The 17262-nt window shown below is 41.0% G+C and overlaps 1 protein-coding gene across 1 annotated transcript; it reads right to left on the bottom strand.

The window, feature by feature from the left end:
* Window positions 1–1537: 1537 nt before the first annotated feature.
* On the bottom strand, window positions 1538–17187 carry LOC125444225 (vomeronasal type-2 receptor 26-like). The gene is made up of 7 exons (XM_048516658.1): window positions 17065–17187; window positions 13603–13706; window positions 10385–10676; window positions 8359–9207; window positions 3671–3898; window positions 3116–3242; window positions 1538–2543 (listed from the first exon to the last, which is right to left on the bottom strand). The coding sequence occupies exons 1-7, from the start codon at window positions 17185–17187 to the stop codon at window positions 1642–1644; spliced, it is 2625 nt and encodes an 874-aa protein (XP_048372615.1). The 3' UTR covers window positions 1538–1641.
* Between the last annotated feature and the right edge of the window lie 75 nt (window positions 17188–17262).

Genomic DNA, 17262 nt, shown 5'->3' with positions numbered 1-17262 from the left:
TTTGAGTCACTAAGCCAAGTTCAACATCCATCCTATTGTTGTCTCCTGGAGGACAAGTGTTCCCTTTGTCATGGAAGATTGAACTCTTTTGTCATGGCTGAAAACTGGAACACGCAGTGAATAGCGCTGTTAACGCTGCCGGTTTTGCTCAGTGTTACTTCGGCGCTTTTGAGACCGAGATTTGGAGACTTCGAACGCAGGATAACCATTTGGCTGCCGCAATGCAGGCGTTGGACTCTGTTTCTGGATCTTTATTCTTCAAGAGAGGCAGATATTACCCTTTTCACAGTTACCTATCTTATTCCCAAACTACCCCCTCACCTCTGTGAAAAACTCAGATTTTGCAAAGGGCTACATTTCCCTAGATATACCTCTGCCTTGGAAGCTTTCACTTCCCATCTCCAGTCGTGGACTATCCACCCATGAAGACAGTTAATGTATTTGCCTCAAGTTCTCCTGCCAGTGGGGCATTAACCCAGAAACTTCATCCTCTGTTTCATCTCTCTTCAACAATGACCTCATTTGCATTGTCATTTTTTTAGAAACTGTAATTTCATCAGTTCCTTCCCACCTTCAGGCATTCCCAAGCGTGGTCCATCAAGCTAATGCCTCATCCATACGATTAATGACTCAAACCATTCAGGTAGATGTCTATCTTTTCTTTTACCCCAGAAAGGCAGGACTCCTCCTTGCCCTGAGAGATTAAGGGCAACACTGCATAACCCTGAGAGTCCCTTTTTGTCCACTCTCCCAGTAGTCAGTGTTCAATATCTCTGGATACCTCTCTATCTGTTGATATTGTCCCATTATGCATTGTCCTTTCTTCTAAATGTGGGTCACTCAGCTCTGTTCATTAGACTATTCCGCTCCAAAATCCAAGTGACAATAACTCTTACTCCCCAATTCCCTTCATTTATTTCATACCTATCCACTCAACACTGCAAATATCCTTGGACTGTGTGTGTGTGATCTGCTGCCTTGATCATTGCATGCTTTTGGGCCCCAATTATCTCTTAATAAAATTTGTTAAACTTTATTTGCTCTCCTGCAGATTGCCTTGCAAAAGCTTACCTTGTTACACATAGGCAACAAAGATCTCAAGCTAGCCTGACCTTTTGCTGAGTCAAAGAGTTTACTCTTGCTAATTCACTCACCTTAAAAGGGATAGACTACCACCATTTCAGGTAACAGAATAACTGATATTGCACCATAAAATATTCATACATCCATTTAATCAGCAACTTGTGTTCCTATGTTCTTAAAATGAATGCAAGGGAATCCCTCTCTTCCATATAAGGAAAAATTTTCATGAACACTTTATACACTTCAGTTAGTCATGATACAAATTCTTCACTGATTTTTCTCTGTTAGTTTCCCTCTGTTTTTCCCATTTTATCTGTGATCTATTGTTTGAGGAAAAGTGGAGTAACTGTGTATATAAATTTTCATATCCATGCATTCAAACCACCAAAAGCATAAGTATATTCTGAACTGTCCATTTAGACTTCAGGAAATGAGGGAACTTTGGACTCTGAAAAGTTATTTAACAATAGTGGTGGTAGGAAGAGTCAATGTTTACACTTCTAAGCAATTATTCCACTGCTATGAAACTACAATATAACTCAGGTGAATCCAACAAGTTCATTGATTTCTCCTTATTAGCTGCTCTCTGTGATTCAGTTCAGGTCTAAGCACAATAATGTAGCATTTGGGGGAAAAGATAAAGCCCAGTAAGCCAGCACTGGAGGCTAAGATAGAGAAGATCTCAACAGCCACCATGTATTTCCCTTTGATACTCAGGTAGGCTGGAACAAAGGATAACCAAACGGTGCAAAAGATCAGCATGCTGAAAGTGATGAACTTGGCTTCATTGAAACTGTCGGGTAGCTTCCTAGCAATGAAAGCCACCAGGAAGCTCACACTAGCCAGGAGGCCCATATAGCCCAAGACACAGTAAAACATAGTAGGAGAAGCATCATTACATTCTAATACAACTTCTTCTGCCATTGAATTCATGTCAACATCTGGGAAAGGAGGAGAATTTACTAGCCAAATGATACAAATACCAACTTGAATCAAAGAGCAGGAAAGAACAATGGAAACAGACAGCCTTTTCCCCACCCATTTCCTCATCTGGCTTCCAGGTTTCGTGGCCATAAAAGCCACAATCACTGTGATCGTTTTTGCTAACACGGAAGAAACTGCAATGGAGAAAATGATGCCAAAGGCAGTTTGGCGAAGGAGACACATTATCTTTCCAGGTTTGCGAATGAATAGCAGGGCACAGAGGAAGCAGAGCAGAAGTGCACTGAGAAGAGTGTATGTCAGCTTACTGTTGTTGGCTTTCACAATGGGTGTGCTGTGGTGCTTTATAAATATTCCAAGTACTAAGACTGTGGTGAAAGACAGAGTCAGAGCAACAAAAAGACAAACAGCTCCCAAAGGTTCTTCATAAGACAAGAAGGTGATCATCTTGGGAATGCAATAGCTCTGGTTCTTGTGTGGAAAATGTCCAAGTGAGCATTGGAAACAGTCAGGCATATCTGCAAAAGAAGAAGAGTCTTTTAAGTGTAGCAAACTGCCCATATTGTTCATTTATTTGTGCACTAAACTTAATAGAAATTGAGCTCAGTTCATAAATTAAACAAACCAGCTGGAATACGTTTTGCATAACTAATATCTAATACTGGAGAACATCAGCCAGATTGCAAGTTGATTGCAAACAATGAGAAATATCGTCAAACATTTTTTAAAAGAGGGTTTTGTTACTCAAAGGAGTTCTCCATCGGATTGCAAACTTTATTTGTAAACTTATTTTCATTTGGGTTTTCTGCATCTCTCAACATACAGTACATTTTTCTGCCATCTACATTAGAGGGCAACTGTGCATTGCCAGCTGAGTGTGTATTCTTCCTTGATACAGTGTTAGAATAAGAAACCAGTATGGAACTGAGTGGTGTATTCCATGTGCCTATAATGTTTGCTGCCAGCTCGCAGTTTCGTTGTAACTTGTCATCTAATCCTCTTTTCTATGTTTTACATTTTCTTTCTGTTATAGGCACATTCCTCTAAGTGTATTGCCAACAGATCTGAATCTATAGTGTACATCTCTTACCTTGATGATCAGAGATTGTCCCTTCTGGACATTGGCTGCAGTTATAACAGCAGAAGGGCTCCCCTTCCCTCTTTGTTATTCTATATCCAGGACTGCAATTCTCACTGCATAAAGAAACAGGTTGTACCTAAACCAAAAGAACCAAGCCTTAGTCTTGGAACAATGGCTTGAAATGGGGTGCTGTGTGGTTTCCGGGCTGTATGTCCATGTTCTAGCAGCATTCTCTCCTGACGTTTCGCCTGCATCTGTGGCTAGCATCTTCAGAGGATCTGGCATCCAGCCACAGATGCCAGCCACAGATGCAGGCGAAACGTCAGGAGAGAATGCTGCTAGAACATGGACATACAGCCTGGAAACCACACAGCACCCCAGTGATTCCGGCCTTGAAAGCCTTCGACAATACAATGGCTTGAAATTCTTATGTCTTATAAGAGCTTACATCATGCCATAAGTTGTTGGTTGTTTCCAAACAATGATGAGAGATCCTCCCTGAACCCACACACCCTGCTATTCCACAGTAGCCTGTATCCTAAAGAGGCTGGTTTGCAGTCCTACCTGGTGAAATCGGGGGTGCCATACCATGGATTCTTCATCTAGCTGAAGTGCTTGCTGTAAAGGAGCCTGGGCGTGGATCTTTCCCACTTTCACTCTAACAAAAGATCGGTTTGGAAATGTTACCCAGTTGATAATGTCAAGTCCTGCTGTCAATTCTCCATTGTGATCAAAGACAATCTTATCTCCAGCGCTGTTGTTAAATGAGATGTTTCTCAAAAAGTGATGGAGCTACATTGAAAAATAAAAAAGTCTGCCTCTTTATTACAAAAACAAAAGCAACAGCCACCATTTCCTATATTTAAATCTACTAACGAATATGACTTTTTAAAGGATGGTGCATATCATTATTTTTCACTCTGGGCCCTTCCACACACGCAAAATAATGCATTTTCAAACCACTTTCACAACTGTTTGCAAGTGGATTTTGCTATTCTGCACAGCTTCAAAGAGCACTGAAAGCAGCTCGAAAGTGCATTGTTCTGCGTGTGCGGAATGAGCCTCTGTGTATGCAGGCTTGAATCTACTTAGCAAACAGGCTTGTATTTAAATGGAGGGGGAATATTTTGTCAGATGGCATGGAAGGAAATTAAGAAAGTGATATCATTTCAATATGGTCGTAAGCAGCACAATACAAGTGATTGCCTTTTGAACTGGACGGCAAGTGTATTTATTGATGTCGTCCAGTAAATAAAGATATTTAACACTATTGTTCTACACTGAAGTTAATGACTGCAATGATGGTGCACCCACTCTGAGAAGCTTGCAATCAAAAATAAGTGAGAATGAAAAAAACAAGGGCTCATTCCCCACATGCAGAATAATGCACTTTCAAACTGCTTTCAGTGCTCTTTGAAGCTGTGCGGAATGGCAAAATCCACTTGCAAACAGTTGTGAAAGTGGTTTGAAAATGCATTATTTTGCATGTGCGGAAGGAGCCAAGGAGTGGAGAGAGAGTGAGTGATTGGTATGTAGGAGGAGAAATGTGTGCTTCACTTAGATGCTTCATTTAGATGTCAGTATAATTTCAGGAGGGGTAGAAGTGTAAGCATTGAAACAAAGCTCTGATGGAAAACATGAGGTCTCAGGAGATCTGTGAAATTTGTGACAATTGTTCCATCCTTTACTGTGTTGCAGGACCCACCTTTCACAACATGCTGGCAGTTCTTCCAAAGACATATAAGGCTGCTGTTTTTCAGCAGGCCTTTGACTGAAGATTGTATCTGACTCTACTGGCTATACATTTGCACAAGTTAAAACTGACACATTGTTTATTGTAGCTGCTATCTTGTTTTGGATGTTTTGTCACAGCATATGCTAAGGTGATTAGACTCAAGAATCAGTGGCTCATTCCGCACATGCAGAATAATGCACTTTCAAACTGCTTTCAATGCTCTTTGAAGCTGTGCGGAATAGCAAAATTCACTTGCAAACAGTTGTGAAAGTGGTTTGAAAATGCATTATTCTGCATGTGCGGAAGGGGCCAACATGATTAAGATTTTAGAATCTACAAATAGAAAAGCATGTGAAGTATTTGGGTGCTGTGTGGTTTCCGGGCTGCATGGCCGTATTTTAGCAGCATTCTCTCCTGACGTTTCGCCTGCATCTGTGGCTGGCATCTTCAGAGGATCCTCTGAAGATGCCAGCCTATACAGCATCAGGAAATATTCACTTTCCTTGCTCAATACAACGCAAAACATATTCCGGCAGTGAAAGCCTTCGACAATACATGTGAAGTATTTGTTTGCTACACATTCCGTTACATTGTTGTGTGATACTCAGTACTCTGTTCTGCTGGACTTTTGTGTAAAATGTCCTTCAGGCTTCCTTGTCGCCATTGAAGCTTGCTTTGGCTACAGACATGGTCAGGAGAGATAGCTGAAAGCCAAAGAAGCTGAAAACCTTTGTGACTTTTCAATGCTTTGTCTATTTGCCTCTTCCCATATAGCTGGATTTTATAGGACAAGTGTCTCCCCAACCAAAAAAAAAAGAATAAATATTTCATATTGATTCATTTGGCCAAAATAAAATTTAAGCAACATTCCAGATGAACTTGCATTACTAAGTTCAAGTGAACCAGAACAAGAAGAAATACGGTTTGAGATCAGAGATATTATCAAGAAAGAATGTGCAAAGATTATTTCCGAAGCCAAGAGAAATGAAAAACCTTCATAGGTGACTAATAAAGCTTTTAAAATTATCGAAGACAAACAAGAAGCAAGAAATGAAAGAATCAGAATCAAAAGCCTAAAAGCAGCATTCCAGCACCTCAGAAGCACAAATAATTATAATAGCCAGTTCCAAAAATAATCTTTTGAAGAAGAATCTACAGTTTTTGTAAGTGCAAGGCAAGGTGCACTGAGAGCAAATGGGAGAAACATTTCACAAGGAGCAGATGGAATGCCAGAAGAGCTATTCCGAAACATAGACAGTCCATCAAAATCTTAACAAGATTGCAGAGCCAGGGATTAACGGAGAGAGGAAAAATGGGGAGTGGGTGACCCAGTAACACAGAATAACCAAAGAAGCACTTCAGTTGGAGAGAAACAGCCACAGCTTTATTGCAACAGCAGCTTTCAGAGCATTAACACAGCAAAGGGCTTAGACCCAGTTATCAGGCAAGCTCCCTGTCAGCAGATAAATATCAGGAGACCCCACTTGTCAGTATCCCCCCTCTGCCTTGCATCAGCCAGCTGGCTGAGCCAGGATGGAGGTCACCTGGGATGGCAAATGGGTTCCACAGGGCACCAACCACTCATGGTTCCCTTTGCAACTCGAGGTGAGGGCACTTCTAACAACCCCAGAGCTGGGCATGTCCCCCAATCACTCACCCCAAAATCCTTTAAGAGAATCTCTGAGGCCGCTTCTGCATGGCCGTTTTACGACGGCCTGGGGGCACCAAAAAAGGCAACGCAGCAGTGGCGACCTGACGCTTCTTCCCTCCCCCCAGGGCGGCGTCAAGCCGCCCTAAACAACAACCCTTTAAAGGGTTGTTGTTGAAGGCGTCTTCCTTGGCGGTCGACCCAGCGCCGCCAGAACGCTGTCTCCCACCCACTTACGGTGTCCTCACCAAATTAAGCCTGCGAGGCGTCGCAACCCGCCCACACTGTCCTCCGACCTCCAGGGGTGGGAGGGCAGCGTGGCATGCGGCTGAAGGAAGAACGAAGCGACTCCATCTTGAGCCGCCTGCCATCGCCGGCCTCCGCTTCTCCCATTAGCGTACTTGCATCGCGAGCGAACTCGCCCTGCGCCTCCCGCGCCTCTTGGCGGCGTGGAGCGCCAAACGTCTTGAGGAAAGGCCTGAAGCAAGAGAAAGTGGCACAGAAGCTGTTTCCACCCCCCCCAAAAAACAATCCACCTTCATTCTTTTACTGCCACCCAGAGCTGCACATGCTGCCCAGCTCCCGTCAGTGCTCTCACAGCGGCAACCACATATTGTTCAAAAATCCTGGCCCCACTCATTGAAGCTGGATTAGATTTAGATGATGGTGGAGGGAATATTTGTGGAATGAACAACAATTTGAAATATACAGATGGCATCACCTTATTGGCGGAAGATATAGAAGACTTGAAATGTCTATCTGCCCCCCCCACACACACACTACTGATGAGTGGAAAAGGATACAAGATGGATGCAAATGCTGGATTACATAGCAAAAATAAAACAAAATTCTCCCTCCAATAACACTGTTTTGGTAGGCGATTTTAATGCTAGAGTGGGAGTAGATGGTCAGGCATTAATTGAGGGATTGGATTTAGATGCTGAAGATCTACCTTGGAATTTTTCCCAACTGAGGCATTCGAAAGGCCCCCTTGTTAATTATGCAGGCAAGGAGTTAGCCAACACATGGATATTTTGTGACATGATGTACTTAAATGGGCTCTGTAAATTCAAATACTCAGGGGAATATCTGTCTAACAGAGGCTACAGTGTAATAGATTACGCCATAGTTTCCCCTTACCTCTTTGCAGGTGATTACTAATGAAAGTTAAAACAAAAAGCAACGAAGTAGGATTACAGTTCAACGTCAAGAGAAAAGTACTCACTGTACACAACCTTAAGACTCATGATGAAGAAACTGAAATTGTTCTATATTTGGTATATAGGAGATTGAGACTGGGGAGGGCAACTATGAAGGAGCTAGGAAATGAACTTAAATATAAGAATGTTACTGATGACCAAGTAATTGTTGTCTCTACCACATGTTATAGTAGTCATGGGCCCAACCAACACCTGCCAATTTCATCTTAGAGAAAAAGTTTAGAGGTTCAAAAGTTGGCATGAGGGCCAAATCAGGTATGTCACATTTTCAAATGCAAAAAAAGCTGTGAGGATTGAACCCTTATGGCAATTTATAAATGGGGTCTGGGGTAACATGTAGTTTGGCTGCTGTATCCTCAGAGTTTTAACTCTCTCACAGGTAGTACGTACATCACTGCCAATATGATTGTTTTTATGTTATGGAACTGTTATGTATTGTAAACCATCCAGAGCCATCTGGAGGTGGGTGGCATAAGAAATCAAACAAATAAACAAACAAATATCACAGGGATGAAGTACTATTGTGATGTCAACCTCATCTCCACCATTATGCATATAAAACAATTGTTTCAAGTGTAGGAGAAAGAACAGAAATGCTGCAAATGCCTGTGACAAGGTTGCTTTCCAGATTACAAAAGAAATGTGCTACCTGCCAGGGTTGGTGATTTAGCAACTTCCTTCTCTCTCCTTGCATCCTTGCTTGAACTTTTGAAGAATGCATAGCCTGCAAAGCATAAGCGACTGCATAGATCGCATTGTAGATGCTGTAGCTGTGGCCAGTCATGCTCATTTCTAATGCAGGAAGGTCCTTCAGGGTCTCATCTCCTGTGCAATTAGCCTGATGCACATTGCCCAGAACCAAATTTGGAAATCCACAATGAAATGTGTATGACCAGAAGTCCTTGAGAAATGCATCTCCCTCCGCACTGGATGGCTTTCTGCTCTTAAAAAAGTCTTGGAATCCCTGAAGTTCATTCGAGTGAAGGGCAACTGATATCATTCCATGGAAGATTTGAACATCCAAGCTTAGCATATTGTTATATGTTTTTAATTCCATGTGTGCTGTTACAATCCATACTTTGCCTTTCGGTTTTGGCATCATGTATTTAATGTGTGTTAATTCTATCAAACATCTGGCAACTATAAAGCCACGAACTTGTCCGTCAAAGATAATTACATTGGCGCTGCTCCCCATCATTTTTTCATACAGTTTTGAAAAGCTTTTCAGATAGCCTTTCTTATAATCATTGCCTTCCATACTGGACTGTGAATACATGAAGGCAAAACAGATGCCAAGCTGGGAAAAGATGGGGAACATGGTCTGCATGAACCATTCTAAATTCACACCAATCAGAGTAAAGAATCCAATCCATGTCCAGTTGAAATGCAGAAGCAATTGAAGAATTCCCAGGTACTTCTGGGTTTTATTCAGGTCCATGTTATACAGGAATGGGAGCTGTGTGTTATCCATCATCAGAGGAGCACAACCAATCAAAAGCTAAAGAAAGATTTTAAAAATGAAACAGGTACTGTTTGGTGCGGTGTTATATTTAATTATTTCTTATCTGGACTATAAGAAATGTTTCAGAACATAATCTAATGCAACAGGCAGGCAGGCAGGCATATAATAGACAGACAGACAGACAGACAGACAGACAGACAGACAATATCATGAAAGGTAGAGGTAGCTTTTCTTTAAGCCAGCAAATGAACAATAATTTTTTGCAGGACCAATTAAACCAGGCTAAACTCACAGCTACTTCTGTACATTACCATGGAATTCAGGACCATATTGCCAGTCTGGGAATGTTCAAAGGAGATGCTATAAATCTGACAAAATGGTGGACTCCCTTGACGAAGGCTCCCATGTCTTAATGTCCCAAGTAGGCAGAAACAGAGATCCCCCCCCCGCAACCTAGTAGCAATACTATTGAGCAGATGATGGCCTTTCTCAGTGTGGGAGAAAGGGCAAAACACCACATCCCAGAACTATTAGCAGTTTCTTGCTTCTTATTTCCTTTAGCAACCACAGCAAGCTAGAATATGAGTATTCATACACAGTGTAAGCAATGGGTACATCCTACTTCCCCTTATGGGGGTTGGAAGGCAAGAGGAATGCAAAGTATTCCTCATTATAATTCTGCTTCATGACTCTGTTGAAGTGGGAGCTCATTGTTGGACGTGATGCTACTTCTGTAATATCTTTAGTAGTGTGCTAGGACAACACACTGCTTTCAAAAAAACTACTTTCACATCTCCAGAAAATGGCTGATGTTAATGCACTGAGGCACTGTTAATTACCATTGTTACATGATTTAAAACAGAATAGGCTACTAGTGTAAAAGTGAACCATTCAGAGAGTTTTGATCAATTTAGAAATGTATCTACTGTTGTATGAACTACATACAGTATTTAAATTAATCTTGATAATATATTTAAGGAATGCTTTATTTTTTAAAAAAATACAGTTCTCTTCATAACATACACTCTGAACTGCTCCAGAGAGGAATATTAGCATGACGAAGTATGAAGGCAGGAAACAATCTTTCAAGGAATGCTTACACCATATTTTCTTATTAATAAAACAGATTCAATCAGACCATGATAATGTAAAAAAGGTGTAATGGTGCAGGTAAATAACTGGTTAAATTGTGCATCCTACCCCAATTGCCTACCTGTGGAATCTTGTAAATGCTAAAAAGATATTGAACAAGTTTTGAATCATGTGAATTAATATCCTCAAGAACTGCTTGTACATTGTCCTGGATATGACACCTGTAGTTGGGGACAAATCTGTTCCTTGGGGAAATATGTTGCAGGGCTGCACGATATGTCACTCTTGGATTCAAATTGCTGTCATAGATATGGAACCCCAGGGTGAGATTTAGCAAGATGTGTGGATTTTCATTGATCTCTTTGACAGCAAATGCTAGGGCGAGGATATGCTGGTAGTTCTGAGGCATGAACCTGCAATAAATATTTATAGGCTGCACCATAAAGATATTCTTTCCTTTGAAAAAATAAATCCACTAAGCCATATAACTGCTTTTATTGATATTGCACTGTGAAATCTCCAGACAACATTTGTGTGACAATTATTATTCAAGCCTTAGCTATGTATGTAATACCTGAATATGGTTGTATGTAATACCTGAATATGGTTTATATTTGGAGTAAGTATGTATGTAATACCTGAACATGGTTCATATTTGGCGTAAGCTTGACTGACAACATTGTTATTACCCCAGATTAGAGAAATGAGTCATCTCTTTCAATTATATCATGGCTCTCATCCCCAGCATCAGATTTAAATATGCTTTCACACTGGAATTCTGCAAATAAAACCCTTGAATGAGATAAATTGGTTCCCCTTTGTGGAAACAAAAAGGCAGGATAAGGTGGACTGTTTTCCCATCTGCCAAGTAACGGAAACATAGGCCCCTTCCGCACACGCAAAATAATGCATTTTCAAACCACTTTCACAACTGTTTGCAAGTGGATTTTGCTATTCCACACAGCTTCAAAGAGCACTGAAAGCAGTTTGAACGTGCATTATTCTGCATGCGCGGAATGAGCCAGAGACTAGTTTTTGACTGGGGCAATAAACATGGCTGATACCTGACTTGATACAAATGCATAAAGGTACAGGGCAGCATATGTGTAACTCAAGCATAATTCAGGGCAGGCAAAAAGAAACCCTACTCACTGTGAAGGAAAGAATTAAAAGTTTTCAAACCCGCTCTGGAAGGATGTGAAAGGCAAAGGCTCCTTCCACACATGCAGAATAATGCACTTTCAATCCACTTTGAATGCATGTTGGACCTGGATTTTACTGTGTGGAATAGGAAAATCCACTTGCGAACAATTCTGAAAGTGGATTGAAAGTGCATTATTCTGCATGTGCGGAAGGGGTCAAAGGCAAGTAAATAAGCAAACATGAAGGCTGCTTCAACAAGACTCAAATGCGAAGCTTTAGTTTGATTATGTCCATTCCTTTCCAAGGAAGGAAAACCCAGTATTTCATAGACCTTAGCCCTTGGTTCTGTTTCTTTTAACTTGTTTCTGATATTTATGTGTCTGTGCTTCTGGAAAGCACAGCTCTTTCTTAGCAAATAAACATCTTTTTTCCTTCAATAAATTTTTCCTTCAAGAAAATGACAAAAAGAATTCATAACCAAAACAGATCAAATTCCTGACGCAGCAAGAAGGCTAGGAGGTGGGGGGGGGACTATGTGTAGCAGTGAACATACACATACACAGAAGGTGCATCTGACAGAACCTCAAATCACTGATAATAACACATATCCCACTCCACCTATCCATCCCTTTCTGAGGAGACTGAGGAGGGGAGGCCACCACACACGCAGATCTGTAATTGGATAAATGCCGCTGTTATGAAGCCAACATCCCCAAATTCAGAAAACAGGCTGGTTCACAATCATCAAAGAAAGGACTAGGATACTCTTCAAGAAGAACAATGATCAAGAGCAGCATTCTCTAATACAGCTCTCGGATATTAAGAGGATATTATTCACCATACACTTCTGCAACCTAAGCCACTGTTATTCAACAGTTTCAGACAGTTCAACTGTTTTAGATTCAAGACCGGCATTGGTGCTATCCTGTGCCGAGGCAACTCTATGTGGGCACTTTATTGGTAAAACTGATTCAACAGCTGCTCTGCATTTTACCATCTTTTAGGGCTATGAGTATTTTTTTTAGTTTAACATTAAATAAATGCCTATAATTTATGGTTTAACTTAAGGTTAAAGGGAGGACAAGGAATATTTAAAATCAGTTTTTGTGTAGTTTCCTGCTTTTTCCAGACAAGACAACATTAAAAAATACAGAGATAGCGATCTATGAATATTCAACAGACAACTGAATTAGTTAAACATATCCAGTGTGAAGCCTTTCATTATAACCATATTGATTAATAGAACATTAATATTAATGTAATAGATTGGATGAAGCAGACAAAAAATAGATAACCTAATGGTCAGAAGTCACAATTATCAAAGAAAGGACTAGGATATTCCTCAAAAAAGAACAAAGAATTCTCCAATACAGTTCTCTACTGTTAAGAAGATATTATTCACCTTACATGTCTGCAACTTAAGCCGCTCTTATTGAACAAACAGTTCCAAACCATTCAACTGTTTAAATTCAAGACTAGTACTGGTGCTATCCTGTGCCAAGAAAATTCTAGCTGGGCACTTTATTTATAAAACTGATACAACATCTGCTCTGCATTTTCCATCTTTTAGGGCTATGAGTATATTTTTTTAGTGTAACATTAAACAAATGCCTTTAGTTTATGGTTTAACTAAAGGTTAAGGGGAGGACAAGGAACATTTAAAATCAATTTTTGTGCAGTTTGCTGCTTTTTCCAGAAAAGATCATATTTTAAAATATAGCGATAGGGATCTATGTATATTCAAATGAAAACTGGATTAAACAAACATATCAAGCTTGAACTCTGTCAATATAACCATATTGATTAATAGAGCATTAATATTAATGTAATAAATTGAATGATGAATAATAGACAGTCCAATGGGCAGAAGTTGTGATGGATAATTTTGATTTATTCAATGTAGCATTAAGCATTCCTGTTCGAAGCACTACATACTTGGGGACCAAACTATCACAACAACCAACTCCTCAGTTGCCTATGATCATGAGAAACCTCTTCTATTAGAGAAAGTCCTGTGGTTGCCTGACATCCTTCCTCTTTTGATATGTCTCTGCGTGTAATGGTGGTGCTGATCTGGGTCTGACCCAATCTCTAGGAATGGAAACGAAAACATGTGAAGGTAACCTATATGATTATTCAGGTAGAAAGTATAAAGTATGCACATGGTACAACGAAAGGAAGTCAAAAATTACGTACACAAACTCTTCAGATAGCATCCCATGTGATTGGCACTTGAAGTCTTTAGGATCTGAGCCAAAAAGTGTCTGAGATACAATAGCACCAATGATAAGATCTCCTGGCTGAAGATACATACGAAGAATGGGGGAGCTATCCACAGCAACGCATTGAGAAACATGAACCTTTCCCACAACACGACTGAAAACCAGTAACGCCACCATCACTAAGATCAGCATCCCAGTTGCAAACTTTGTTTCTGATAATTGGCTCCCAGGGTTGCATTTATAGCAGAAATGCTAGTATGGTGGTGCTGTTACACTTTCTATTGTTCAATCTGTGCCATCTGTTTTACAAGAAGATAATCAATAGTTTCCATGATTCCGTTGCCCTGAAAAGGGATCAACCTAGCACTGATAGGACTGAAGTCAGGAGTTTATTTATGAAGTTGCATCCATCCCCCCAGTAGACCTCTGCCTCTAGCTAGTTCAGAAACAAACAGGAACATTTGTCACCTGCCACTTTTGTGCTAAGTAGTTCTGCTCCTGGCTGCTTGTTGTCCACAGAGAATTTAGGAAGCAATAGAATTAATTAAAGTCCTTTTGGTAATTACTGGGGACCCAACTTCTCAACTGTCAGTTGAATTTTGAGGAACAAGTGTTGTTTTGAAATGTGTAAAAAGTAGGATTAAATCATTTCAGGTTAAAGTAGAGGTCATCTCCAGCCCTGGTGAAACACAGCTGGGTATTTCTAAGGTTGGGGACCATCAATTGAGAGTATTGCTTTTTGAAGATTAAGAAATTTGTTTCATAAGAAATTGTTGAAATCCTTGAAGTTTTTTTAGAAGGAGTTGTTACCAGACTGAGTCATGTTGGGTTAGGGCGACCCTGTTTTTTAGACCCATCTACCCATCCTACCAACCCTTGGGGTGCTTAGCAGTCCCTTTCCAAAATGGGAGCCCGTTCTCTGCACTGGCTAATGTATCCACAAGGACAAAGTAAAATCTTGTCTGAAATTGTCCTCGCCTGTATTTCCCATGAAAAATACCTGTCACACACACTTCCTAAAGAGATTAAGAAAAACACATTTCTTGTTAAGAAAACATTAGCCCCTTGGAAATTACGAAAACACAAGTCCCTTGGAAGGTGCCATTTCCCATCTCCACCCCTTGAACGCAAAGGACTAGTTAATGTATTTACCTCAAGTGCTCCTGCCAGTAAGGTATTAACCCCAAAACCTCTTCATCTGACTCATCTGTCTTCAATGATGACCTCATTTACATTGTCATTGTTATACAAACTGCAATTTCATCAGTTTCTTCCCACCTTCAGGCATTCCCAAGCTTGATGAATCAAGCTAATGCCTCAACCATAAGATTAATGACTCAAACCATTCTGATGGATGACTTTCTTTTGTCTTACCCTGGAAAAGCAGGACATCTCTTTGCCCTGAGAGATTAAGGGCCACACTGCATAACCCTGAGAGTCCCTTTTTGCCCACTCTCCAAATAGCCAGTGTTCAATATCTCTGGATACCTCTCTGTTGATATTGTCCCATGATGCATTTTCTGTCTTCTACTAGAGGTAAATGTGTGTCACTGAGCTCTTCTGCTCAATGGACCTTTCTACTCCAAGATCAGGTGACTAAACCCTTAATCCTCAATTCCCTTCATCTATTCCATACCTTTCCTCTCAACACTGTTAATTTCCTCGCACTGTGTGTGTGTGTGTGATCTGCTGCTTTGATCATAATCCACTTAGAATCTAGAACATTTTAATGGCAAAAACCTTTATTTTCTGGGCAATACAAACCAACAGCAGTAAAAATTACGTGATCGTTTTGAATGAGAATGGAAAGCATTTCCTCAGCATTGCTATTTCAGCGAATGTAAGACCTGAATTTATTTCAACCGTGCCTTTCGTTTATTTTTGTGTGCTTGTGCACGTGTGCTTGGATGTGCGTGTGTATGACAGAGACAGTTTAAAATGAGTTTTGTTTTAATTTTAGTCACACCCATTCTTATAAAACAAGAAACAGAACAGTCATTTAATTCAAAGACTTTATCATTGATGCACCATTAAATTGGAATTTAATATAGTATGTATAACCATGTCTTTAGGTTATGAATATATTTATAAAAATTGCAAACCAGCTTGTGAACTAAAAAAAAAAGATGAAGACTGTAATTATTATTTATCCCCATTATGGGAATATTCTAAACAAGGGAAAATGCTATTCTGAAGTACTTTACACCAATATTTCATTAAGGAGATTAGGTAAGCAAGTGTATTCCTCAGACTCACTAAACAAGCATTTTTCGAATTCATTTTGGCTCATTCCGCACATGCAGAATAATGCACTTTCAAACTGCTTTCAGTGCTCTTTGAAGCTGTGCGGAATGGCAAAATCCACTTGCAAACAGTTGTGAAAGTGGTTTGGCAGCATTATTTTTAGCGATGTCTTGGAAGAGGGCCAATTGTAAACATTTACAATTTATTTGCAGGGGGAGGTGATGGAACTTCATATTTTGATTCTTATAACTGCATTTAAACCAGAAGAAGAAGAAGAAGAGTTTGGATTTATATCCCCCCTTTCTCTCCTGCAGGAGACTCAAAGGGGCTGACAATCTCCTTGCCCTTCCCCCCTCACAACAAACACCCTGTGAGGTAGGTGGGGCTGAGAGGGCCTCGAGCTGTGGCCAAGGTCACCCAGCTGGCGTGTGTGGGAGGTGCACAGGCTAATCTGAATTCCCAGATAAGCCTCCCACAGCTCAGAAGCTGACAGAGGCTGGGAATCAAACCAGTTCCTCAGATTAGATGCAGGCTCTTAACCTCCTGCATGCTGCTGCTCCAGTAATATACTGCAATATATCCACTAAGCATCCAAGAAAGGGCAAAAACTCCTGTTTTGGAAGTGTTAACAGCTTTACTGTTAATGCAAGCCATATGGAAGTGGCTGTATTTATAACCTTGAGGAACAATTTTCATGAAAATATTACAAAATTCAGTTACTCATGAGGGTAAAACTTCTTCACTGCTCTTTCCCTGTTAGCTGCCCTCTGGTGTTTGAGGAAAATTGAAGGAACTATGTATATGAATTTTCATATCCATGCATTTAAGCCACCAGAAGCATAAGTGCAATCCGAACTGTTCGCATAGTCTTAAGGAAATGAAGGAAAAGTTATTTAACAATAGTGGTGGTAGGAAGTATCAGTGTTTACACTTCTATGAAATGATTCCACTGCTATGAAACTACGGCCGTTTCTGCGGCCCATCTGGCTTGACCTGGGGAGGCGTTAAAGCGCCGCCCCCAGGCAGCGTCCCGCTGCCAAGCGCCGCTTCTGCAGCAGCAGCGTATCGCTTCCACCTCCCGCAGAGGCTGACCTCAGACGCCCTAAACAACTGCTAAAGGGTTGTTGTTGAAGGCGTCTTCCTACAGCGTGATGCGAACAGCGCCGCGGGCAGCTATTCCCCCTCCACTTACCGTGTCCTTCTGCATTAGGTCTGTAGGCGTCGCCAGCCCGCCCACACTGTCCTCCGACCTCCAGGGGTGGGGCGATGGCGAGGAGCTGTATTCCGGCGGCAATGAGGAGAACTGGCGACTCATCTTGAGCATACCCTTCTACCGACTTCCCCTGCGCCTGCTCGCCGCGCTTCGTCGCGAGCAGGCCTGCGCGGCTGA

This window comes from Sphaerodactylus townsendi, linkage group LG15, assembly GCF_021028975.2.
Source record: "Sphaerodactylus townsendi isolate TG3544 linkage group LG15, MPM_Stown_v2.3, whole genome shotgun sequence".
Classification (NCBI taxonomy): Eukaryota; Metazoa; Chordata; class Lepidosauria; order Squamata; family Sphaerodactylidae; genus Sphaerodactylus; species Sphaerodactylus townsendi.
This window is presented reverse-complemented; position numbering and strand designations above follow the sequence as displayed.